Source organism: Sinocyclocheilus grahami, unplaced genomic scaffold, assembly GCF_001515645.1.
Source record: "Sinocyclocheilus grahami isolate Dianchi unplaced genomic scaffold, SAMN03320097.WGS_v1.1 scaffold1263.1, whole genome shotgun sequence".
Classification (NCBI taxonomy): Eukaryota; Metazoa; Chordata; class Actinopteri; order Cypriniformes; family Cyprinidae; genus Sinocyclocheilus; species Sinocyclocheilus grahami.
In genome coordinates this window covers 294,703-306,334 of record NW_015506442.1, presented here as the reverse complement: position 1 = coordinate 306,334, position 11,632 = coordinate 294,703, and the positions used below count along the sequence as shown (strand labels likewise).

The 11,632-nt window shown below is 37.6% G+C and overlaps 1 protein-coding gene across 1 annotated transcript in view; it reads right to left on the bottom strand.

The window, feature by feature from the left end:
• LOC107568614 (neural cell adhesion molecule 2-like) overlaps nt 1-11,632 on the bottom strand; it is a 129,526-nt gene that overhangs the window by 108,920 nt on the left and 8,974 nt on the right. Inside the window, exon 3 of the mRNA XM_016254580.1 lies at nt 2,893-2,967. Within this exon, the coding sequence (XP_016110066.1) occupies nt 2,893-2,967 (75 nt within the window). The remainder of the gene's footprint in view (nt 1-2,892; nt 2,968-11,632) is intronic.

Genomic DNA, 11,632 nt, shown 5'->3' with positions numbered 1-11,632 from the left:
TATATATATATATATTTGCCTTTTTTTATTTATAAAGGAAGTGTCATCTCCCGCCTCCTCGTCTGGTACCTCCTCTGCTCCTCTTGCCCCTGTGACCTCTGCATCTGCCACTGCCACCTCTTTTTTTGTCAACTCTGCTGCTCCATCTGTGGTTGGTTTCTCAGCTCACCCTACTGCTGACATGGAGACTGCTCCTGGTTCAGAGCCTGGCTGGCTGCCTGCAAAGCTGATGGGGACCATACCACCTCAGAATCAGAAGTGGATTTAATCTGCTCTGTGGAAGAACAAGCGGCTGCGCACTGACCTGAAGCTGTGATATGATCCACCGGAGCCAGCTTTCATTTATCATCAGGCCCCCGCTCCAGAGCGTTTTTTCCCACAACTTCTCTTGTGGATGCCATACCACCTATGAAGGGTCAGGCTGTCCTGTCCTGTTTGTGGAAAACAGCTCACAGGTTATGGAGCCCACAAGAGAGCCCGCCAAATTTTGGATGTGGATAGGTACTACCTTATGATCACGGAGACTCTCTGGTGCAGTTCAGCTGGTTGTAAAACAAGTTACATTTCCACCAGCAAGACCATCTTGGACCAGCTGGATTTGGCACACAGAATGGAGTTCCGACTGATCCTGACACAAAAGTGAGTATACTGAAATTATTTAGCCTGTGTAGCGAATTTAGCTCATGGGGAAATATGAATAATTAACCATAACTAGTTATAATTAACTATTCATATTTTAGATCCACTGTAGATATTTAGCTGACCACTCAGGGTCAACTGTCTTGTCAATTCTAAGACGTTAATTTCCTGGTTAAGGGAAATAACTTTCTTACTGTACAATTCTATAAGTTTGTAACGTAAATCTGCATGATTATTGACTCCGGTTATGAGTAAACAATGAACACGTCAAGTGTGATACAAGTAAGGTTTTATTAACTACATAAACACTTAAACTAGTCTAACATACTACATAAACACATTAAGCCGGTCTAACATACACATACACACACACACACATACAGTTGGTATAGGAAAGGGTTAAAGTTTAACTCAGCATAGAAAGAGGCATAAAGAATGGATTTTATGGAACACTTTGCATGTATATTCAACAGATCAAAGCCTTCAGGGATACGTCAGATTCTGAGTTCAAACACACCTTTGTAAAAAGGTGTAACTGATACTTAATGTATCAATTAATAAGACTAAGTTTGATACTTAGCGAGTCTCGGCGGTCTGAAAGAGATTCCTGATGCAAATCTTAAAGCTTCCCGTAGATCTTTGCTGAATTCGGGTCGATGAGAAGAACCAGTTTGAGTCAGTGTTACTTGATGAATGGAAAGGACTAGGCCGAAGAAAGGCCTGGCACAGATGCTTTGTATCCTGAAGCGTTTTTCTCACATCATCTTTGCTTCTGACTGAATCACCGACTGGGGCGGGTCCCTGGAGCCGGGCCTTTAAGGTCGGAGAAGATCTCCGCCTTTCAAGATGGGCTTGTCCAATGAGCAAAATGGAATTTCCGAGCGGGAGGTGGTAATTGCTGGAGGGTTTACGCCCCTTTGTTCTCTAAGCATGGTAATTTGCAAATGGACAAATTATTAAATTATTAACGATTCTCAGGGCCCTAATATATATTGCCTGTGTACCACCATATAATATACACGCTTGTTTAGAAGGCAAATAGGCAAATTCATAGATACTAAACAAGGTAAGATTACATATAGTGAAAAGGGAGGATCAGGAATGGGTCCTCTCACAAGCATACTAAAATAGTCTAAGAATATCAAAGACAAAATACACAATGACAATAATATACTCAATGGCCTGAAGAAATATGTGTGTTCATTCAAATAACGGTTTTTCTATGAATTAACTAGAACACAGTCCATTTCTACTCTGCTTTTCCTTGGGACAAGCAGGGATTTTCCCTGCTTTACATACTTTTGGCCAATAAACCCAGTGATATCAGCGTTGGTTGCCATGCAACAAAGTGGCCTGTTCGACTTCCTGGGGTGTTACGCATTCCGGGGGGAAGGGTCCATGGGTCCTCATATGGCTTGTTAACTGAGGTTACAGAGTATTTGTCATATAAAAAGAGAATATATAGTGTGTATTATTACACACAGATGCTACAATTCATTACATTTATATAGCACTTTTCTAGGCACTCAAAGCATTTTACACTGTCAGGGGGTATCTCCTCATCCACCACCAGTGTGCAGCATCCACCTGGATGTTGCGACGGCAGCCATAGTGCGCCAAAACGCCCACCACACACTAGCTTACTGGTGAAGAGGAGACCGAGTGATGAAGCCAATCAGTAGATACGGGGATTGTTAGGAGGCCATGATGATCAGAGGCCAATGGGCAAAATTGGTCAGGATGCCGAGGTCACACCTCTACTCTTTTCGAAAGACATCCTGGGATTTTTAATGACCACAGAGTGTCAGGACCTCGGTTTAACGTCTCATCCGAAGGAAGGTGCTTGTTGACAGTATAGTGTCCCCGTCACTACACTGGGGCATTAGGACCCACACAGAATTATTTCTGAAGGATCATATGACACTGAAGACTGGAGTAATGAGGCTGAAAATTCAGATTGCACCACAGGAATAAGTTTCATTTTATAATATACTCACATAGAGAACATATTTTGAATTGTAATAATATTTCATTTTTTTTACTGTATTTTTTAATAAAATAAAATACAAACTTGTTGAGCAGAAGATACTTCTTTCAGAAACATTTAGATTTTTACTGACCCCAAACTCTTGAATAGTAGTGTATTTATTTTAAGATAATGTACTGCAAAGTTTAGGCCACAATCATCAGAAAATCATGTACTGATGTGTCAAGTGTGTTAATTTGTCACGTCCAGCCGGGTTTCATTCTTACCTGTGCATGTGAAGAATTTAGACTCTCCAACACTCAGTTCCACTTTATTGAGTGATATTGACACCTGAAGCACCGCTATAACAGAAAGAGAGAAACACAGTCAAGTCACATTTTTAAATATATATAGCACTTTATACAATACAGATTGTTTCCAAACAGCTTCTCAGTGATAAACAAGAAAAATAACAGTGTTAATGTTATATAATTAATCAATATCATCAAAGTCTGAATGCAGGGCAGACATCATTTTACAACTCTTCTTTATAATCTTACTGCATGACAGTCATTTCTGCAATTTTTACTCCCAGTGAACTATATAAAAATCTGAGACAAACTTCACATTCAAATTAAACATGACTTTTGTTTTCTGAGCTTAAGAAAGAGCAGTTTTCTATAATATTTAAAAAAATACAAATAATATGAATACCATAGCTGAATGATTTGCTAAATGAAATCCAATACTTGTTCCTTACAATTTTTTTAATTACTATACAATTTCCATGCATATGGATTACACAGGTTTAACATAAATCAATCAATCCATCCATCCATCCATCCATAAATAAATAAATACATATATACATAAATTGTGTATATGTATATATATATATAATTCACAATTTCTGTAATTGCATTAACAAACTGACTGCTTTAATCACACAACAACCAGGTTTATATATTTATCCATCAATAAATCAAATTTGTTTCAATCCCACACATCGAATATTGTTTGTTTTACAGCCATATGCTCATACTTTTTAACTGAATTAATGTAATTGTTTTCACAATGAACACATTTATTCTGATTCTACAGAATGTGAATAAATACATTTTGAAAATATGAATAATCAAAAAGATGTAAATATGAATAATAAATTATGCCATGATTTGTTTGATTGCAAAAATTGTACTTGTTACTTATATACATGATGCATCACATTAAGCTTATTAATTTGTGTTAAAACTGTGTAATCCAAAAGAGTGGAAATTTTATATGCAACTCAATAAATAAACATATATATAAATATATATATATATATGTTGCAGTTTCTCCGAGGAGGGAAATAAGGCAGTGCCTCCTCAAAATTTTGGATGAGAAAAAATTTTGTAGTACAAAAATAAAACACCTTGTCAAACATTGTCCAACAGCGACACCAGAAGGTAAAATTACAGTGGGTATCTGTGTCTCTCTCGCCTCCGCTGAGCCCGTTGAGTTTTAATAACTATAACAACTATAACAACTCAAGAATAGAATTTCTTCCAAAGCTTAATTTTTTAGCAGACTGAAGCAGATTATTTTGTAGTATTTCCCTATATTTTGCTCTAACCATTCTTCCTTCAATTCTAACAAGATGCACGGTCCCTGATGATGAGAAGCATCCCCACAGCATGATGCTGCCACCACCACACTTCACTGTAGGGATGGTGTTTTGAGGCATAAGAAGTGTTAGGTTTGCGCTACACATAGCGCTTTGAGTTTTGGACAAAAAAAGCTCTATCTTGGTCTTATCTGACCACAAATTGCAGCTGGGTCACTCTCATGCTTTTTGGCAAAATCCAGACATGCTTTCAGATGGTATTTTTTGAGTAACGGCTTCTTTCTTGCCACCCTCCCATGCAGGCCAGAATTATGCAGTGCTTTTGATATGGTTGACTGGTACACCATTTCTCCACTTGCAGCAGTTGAACTTTGTGACTCTTTCAACGTGATCGTGGGCCTCTCAGTGGCTTTTCTCACAAGCCTTCTTTTTTTGTTCAAATGCTGAGTTTTGAGGGACAGACTTTTCTTGGCAGTGACTGGGTGGTGTGGTGAACCTTCCACTTCCTGATTATTGATCCAACTGTGCTGACTGGGATATCTAAACATTTGGATATTATTTTGTACCCTTTCCCTAATCTATACATTTTTATTATTTTATTTCTAACATCTGTGGAATGCTGTTGGGTCTTCTTTTTCCTTCACATACACAGCCTGGCCACTGATCCTTTAACGGTGGGTTATTCATCCCGAAATAGTGATTGCTTGTTTAACTACTCACAGGAGGATGCCAATGGTAAAGTAATTGTGTTCTTGTTAAGGACATTTATTTCATCTTTATAACCTGGCAGCTTCCATTGAATACTTATGCAAGCAAGATACTTATTTTTATTTTTCCTAAACATAGTTCCTGACAAAAACACAATGTCACCTTCCAATAATTGATTTTGAGTTTCAGTGTTTTAAAATAAAATTGTAGCCATTTAAGAAAGTGTATTTTTATTTTATATTATTTATGTTTAAATAGTATTTGTTTGTGTTTTTGATTAGTTCAATTTGTTAATTAAGAAAGAAAATTGTAAACGTCATAAGGGCGTGGCAAATCGGACGGCAGTACGCCGGAAGAAAGGAAGTGGGTCAGACATAATTAAAATTGTCTTTTTTTTTTTTTTAAAGATGCGTGTATAAAAGCAGCTTTAATCGTTCGGATTTAGCTTTAAAAAATTAAAATGCAGCATGCATCGACAGAAAAGCAGCCTATAGATGGCAGTGCTGCGACAGCAACGATTCCTCCACAGTCGCTGTGCAAATCTTTAACACATCAAGTGCACGGCTGATTTATTCCTCTCAGGGATGTGGGTGGAGAGGAACCAGCCTGTCCTTTTATTGTTGGCCTGTTGTAGTTTTTCGTGCTCCAACCGCAGCTTGTCTCCTCAGACTCGGCTAACTGCTGCATGTCTGGCGAGAACGTCTAATTTGGGAAGCTATGGGCTGATTAATGACCAAAGCGTGGCCCTGAACTCCGCAATTAGAGACTACTGCTGGCACAGGACTGACTTTGATGGTTGCCACCTGAGGTGGAAAGGAAATGTCACTAGAGCCATAAGAGGCAAACGTGTGTGTGTGTGCATTCTCTAGCTTTAGTCACAGAGCTTATTTTGCATTTAAAAGCTGAAAAGTAAAATTCTGTCATCATTTATTCACCCGCAGGTAGTTCCAAAACTAAACTGTGGAGCACAAAAGAAGATGTGGGCGACTAAATGGTGACAGAATTATCGTTTTGTGCAAAATTGAAAGTGTTCGGAGTGTAACTGAAGACTGGAAGTAAATTAATGGTCCAGATGCTGTTCTGAGGAAATAAAAAACAACACGGAGCTTGTTTGTAGGACTAATCAGATTAGTGCGTTCATTCACGGTCGTTTGGCAGGTGTGAAAATTAATCTGAAATCATGCCCACGCAAAATAATAAAACACAATGTGCGAGTCATTAAACTCCAAAAGTTACCGTGACATAATGCACATAAACAATGTTTCTAACAAGCTCAAGACAACTTAGCAGAACAAACTTCACAAATAAATGAGTGTTTACTGTGAGTGCACGTTGCTAAGATCTGCCATCGACGATTACTTTTATGCCCTCTACTGTGTGATTTCAGCGATCTTATAAGATCATTACAAATCCCACTGTGAGACATGGATGCAGATTGAAGGATGATGACACCTATTTATTCATAGGCTACATAGATATGCCCTGTTAGCGGCTGTTTCTATGGGCCACTAAACTAAGCTGTCCGCCATATTGGAATGGTCAAAGCAGGTCCTTGAACACTCGAGAGCAAGTTGCCTGAATGACTGCAGCCCTTTGTATGCATGTATGAATATCTTTATCTGCAATAGACTTAAGCAGATAATTTTGCTAAACTAACACAATACAACAAGGTACTACAAGCTTAAATACCTGTAATATTGAGTTAATACATATTGAAAACACAGACCAACACATTCCTACCTGTGAAAGTTTATCCAATTTCTTTAGGAATTAAATTTTAAAACCAGAGGCTGCGCAATGTTGTGGCATCTTGAAACGTATTGATTTTTATTGTGAGTGATGACACATTGACTGTTCCAAGATGGTGGAAAAATCGACGTGTCTGGAGTGGTCGAATGTGGAATCTACCTATCCATATCTATGGTAGGCTATGGTTATTATAGAATAATAAAATGTCATCAGCACGCGTACTTGGTAAACAAAAAGAGCAAGATGAAACGCGTTTTGGCAATTGTGGTTTTTATGTGTACTGAAAAAAGGCCAATAAATTACTTATTGGAATCCAACATACCGGTACTCCTTTTAGCTATTTTCGCTTCCATGGCATTTATGTTTTAGCTGCCTTTTTGTGTTGATCAATATATAATTTCATGTAGAATTTTTATTGGCTAGTCTGTAGACAGCAAACACACTGTGAGATGGTTATCCTAAATTTCTGACACTGCCAGAAAATTATCGCAGGCTATCTTTGGTCTCAAGACCGTCACAACGGCCATCTTTGAACCTCTCTCACAGTATGATGTAGGACCACCATTTAGGATCCACGACAAAATAAATAATCGTGACTGTTTTTCCACGATGGTCATCTTTCGTCTGGGATAGCCCAAAATCGTACAATGTATACCAGGCGTTAGACGAGCTTCACACAACACCACGTGAGTATGCTTTTTTATGTTTTTTTAACAAAGTCTCTTCTGCTCCCCAAGGCTGCATTTATTTGATTAAAATACAGCAATATTATGAAATATTATTACAAATCAAAATAACCGCGTTCTATGTGTATATCTTTTAAAATGTAATTTATTCCTGTGATCAAAGCTGCATTTTCAGCATCATTGCTACAGACTTCAGTGTCACATAATCATTCAGAAATTATTTTAATATGCGGATTTGCTACTCAAGAAACATTTCTGATCATTATCAGTGTTGTTCTGCTTCATATTTTTGTGGAAGACATGATATATTTTATTTTTCAGGATATTTTATGATAGTTCCAGAATAGCATTTATTTGAAATATTATTTTTGGTAACAAAATAAATGTCTTTACAGTCACTTTTAATCACAATATTTCAGTTTTTACTGTGTTTTTGATCAAAAACATGCAGCCTTAATGAGCAGAAGAAACTTCTTTCAAAATTCTTCAATAACCTTCAACTAACCATGGGACATGCCGAGGGGCAAATGACACTCGCGCTGTAATTGACTGTGGTTTGACAGAGATATTCCAAGGGCCACACAAGTCTCTGCAGACATACAGCGGGTTAACGGCAGGTAGGAGCGGCACAAAGACACTTGGCAGTGGCAGTGCATGCTAGGATACGTCTCTGAACAGAACGGGGTTTGTGTGACACAGACACACGCTGAGACGCCCTCAGGCGTAAATACGGCTGCTGCTTCCCACCTGAGACTGTAGAGAAGAAGGTTTGTGTCAGCGATTCTTTTCATGTTTCAGCGAGCGAGTTGATGTTTAAATGCGCTCTAAAGTCCCACATGCACCTGTGAGAATCCATCTGCACCAGCTGTAGTTTTACCCAGTTTACCGCTTTACGCTTGCCTGAAGCGATGCTGATCCAAGCTTAAATACCTGTAATATTGAGTTAATACATATTGAAAACACAGACCAACACATTCCTACCTGTGAAAGTTTATCCAATTTCTTTAGGAATTAAATTTTAAAACCAGAGGCTGCGCAATGTTGTGGCATCTTGAAACGTATTGATTTTTATTGTGAGTGATGACACATTGACTGTTCCAAGATGGTGGAAAAATCGACGTGTCTGGAGTGGTCGAATGTGGAATCTACCTATCCATATCTATGGTAGGCTATGGTTATTATAGAATAATAAAATGTCATCAGCACGCGTACTTGGTAAACAAAAAGAGCAAGATGAAACGCGTTTTGGCAATTGTGGTTTTTATGTGTACTGAAAAAAGGCCAATAAATTACTTATTGGAATCCAACATACCGGTACTCCTTTTAGCTATTTTCGCTTCCATGGCATTTATGTTTTAGCTGCCTTTTTGTGTTGATCAATATATAATTTCATGTAGAATTTTTATTGGCTAGTCTGTAGACAGCAAACACACTGTGAGATGGTTATCCTAAATTTCTGACACTGCCAGAAAATTATCGCAGGCTATCTTTGGTCTCAAGACCGTCACAACGGCCATCTTTGAACCTCTCTCACAGTATGATGTAGGACCACCATTTAGGATCCACGACAAAATAAATAATCGTGACTGTTTTTCCACGATGGTCATCTTTCGTCTGGGATAGCCCAAAATCGTACAATGTATACCAGGCGTTAGACGAGCTTCACACAACACCACGTGAGTATGCTTTTTTATGTTTTTTTAACAAAGTCTCTTCTGCTCCCCAAGGCTGCATTTATTTGATTAAAATACAGCAATATTATGAAATATTATTACAAATCAAAATAACCGCGTTCTATGTGTATATCTTTTAAAATGTAATTTATTCCTGTGATCAAAGCTGCATTTTCAGCATCATTGCTACAGACTTCAGTGTCACATAATCATTCAGAAATTATTTTAATATGCGGATTTGCTACTCAAGAAACATTTCTGATCATTATCAGTGTTGTTCTGCTTCATATTTTTGTGGAAGACATGATATATTTTATTTTTCAGGATATTTTATGATAGTTCCAGAATAGCATTTATTTGAAATATTATTTTTGGTAACAAAATAAATGTCTTTACAGTCACTTTTAATCACAATATTTCAGTTTTTACTGTGTTTTTGATCAAAATCATGCAGCCTTAATGAGCAGAAGAAACTTCTTTCAAAATTCTTCAATAACCTTCAACTAACCATGGGACATGCCGAGGGGCAAATGACACTCGCGCTGTAATTGACTGTGGTTTGACAGAGATATTCCAAGGGCCACACAAGTCTCTGCAGACATACAGCGGGTTAACGGCAGGTAGGAGCGGCACAAAGACACTTAAAGAGTGGCAGTGCATGCTAGGATACGTCTCTGAACAGAACGGGGTTTGTGTGACACAGACACACGCTGAGACGCCCTCAGGCGTAAATACGGCTGCTGCTTCCCACCTGAGACTGTAGAGAAGAAGGTTTGTGTCAGCGATTCTTTTCATGTTTCAGCGAGCGAGTTGATGTTTAAATGCGCTCTAAAGTCCCACATGCACCTGTGAGAATCCATCTGCACCAGCTGTAGTTTTACCCAGTTTACCGCTTTACGCTTGCCTGAAGCGATGCTGATCCTCCCTGAACATTCAGAGTTCATAGTATTGGGGAGTAAATACAGTACAGTACAGTTATTACTCCATATGTTTCTGGTTCTGATTTACATCTGATTTACATCATTGCTGCTTCCTTAAAAATTACATTAATAATTATTTGAGAACTTTTGAAAAAGTCAAATTGGACATGGTGAAAATAATGACTTGCATTTCACTAACAAAATCACTGAGTGGGTCATTAGATTATTTTGACTGGTTCGTTAATTCTCAGAACAGTCATTTGCTGGTGAATCAGTCAATGAAGACAACAAAATGGATCTATCTATTTTATATATACAGTGGGTAGGTGCTTCTACTAAATACCGAGCAAAAGGTCTGAATACTTAGGACCATGTGATATTTCAGTTTTTCTTTTTTAATAAATTGCAAAAATGTCAACAATTCTGTGTTTTTCTGTCAATATGGAGTGCTGTGTGTACATTAATGAGGAAAACAAATTAACTTAAATGATTTTAGCAAATGGCTGCAATATAACAAAGAGTGAAAAATTTAAGGGGGTCTGAATACTTTCCGTACCCACTGTATATATATATATAATTTTTTTTTTTTTTTTGTGAATGCACATGGAGTCTGACAACAGCCAACAGATCTGATCCCACCATCATGTCGACAGACTAAATCCAGAGGAACTGTGGCAACATCTCAAAGACAATGAAGAAACCTGCCTGCAAAACTACCTGAAAAACTATGCACAAGTGAACCTAGGACAAATGCTGTTTTAAACACAAAAAGTGGTCACACCAAATGTTGATTTGATTTAGTTAGAAGTTAATTGATAAATAGCATCTATTTATGACATTATTTTTGAAAGCACCCTCACTTTACAGCATTTTTACACAAGTGCCTAAAACTTTTCGCAGTACTGTAGCTTTGCAGGAAGGTTTCTTTAGGTGTCTTGAAGACATTGCCACAGTGTGTGTGTGTGTGTGTGTGTAAAATGTTAATATTATAATTTTTCATAAAAATAATTACACACACACAAATATATATGGTCTCACTTTATATTAAGTGGCCCTAATACCTGTGTGCTTTACGTAGTAACTAGATGTGTATGTAGTATGTAACCACAGTGTAAGTACACATTGGTACATAGTATCTAGAGCTGTAATATTTCTGTAGCTACACACATGTAACAACCCTCCGAATGGTTTGAAAGAAAAATGTGTAACAGGACATATATAACTACATTTTGTAACAAAAATATGTATAAGAGTAATTGGAACAATTTGATGCAGGGGGTGGAGATGGGTAGGTTTAGGGATATGTAAAGTGAGAGGAGTTGGATCTCAAGTTGGTGGAGTTGGTGCACCACTGGAATACCAGTGTACTTACATGGTAACTCCTCAGGAACTGTCCACTTAATATAAAGTGTAACATTCTGGACGCCAACCACAATTTATATTTAAATCCTAGCTTACTGGCCGCTGCTGTGTAACATCAGAGTAATTACATGGTAAATCCATAGGAATTGTTTACTTAATATAAAGTGTAACACTTTCTCTACCAAAAAGTGCAGTTAGTCCTCTTACACATTTGTACTTTCATTACCAAAAAGCGTTGTTACCAATGTCCTGTTACACATTTTTATTTACACATACCATTCAGTGGGTTGTTACATATGTGTAGTTACACAAACATTACAGCT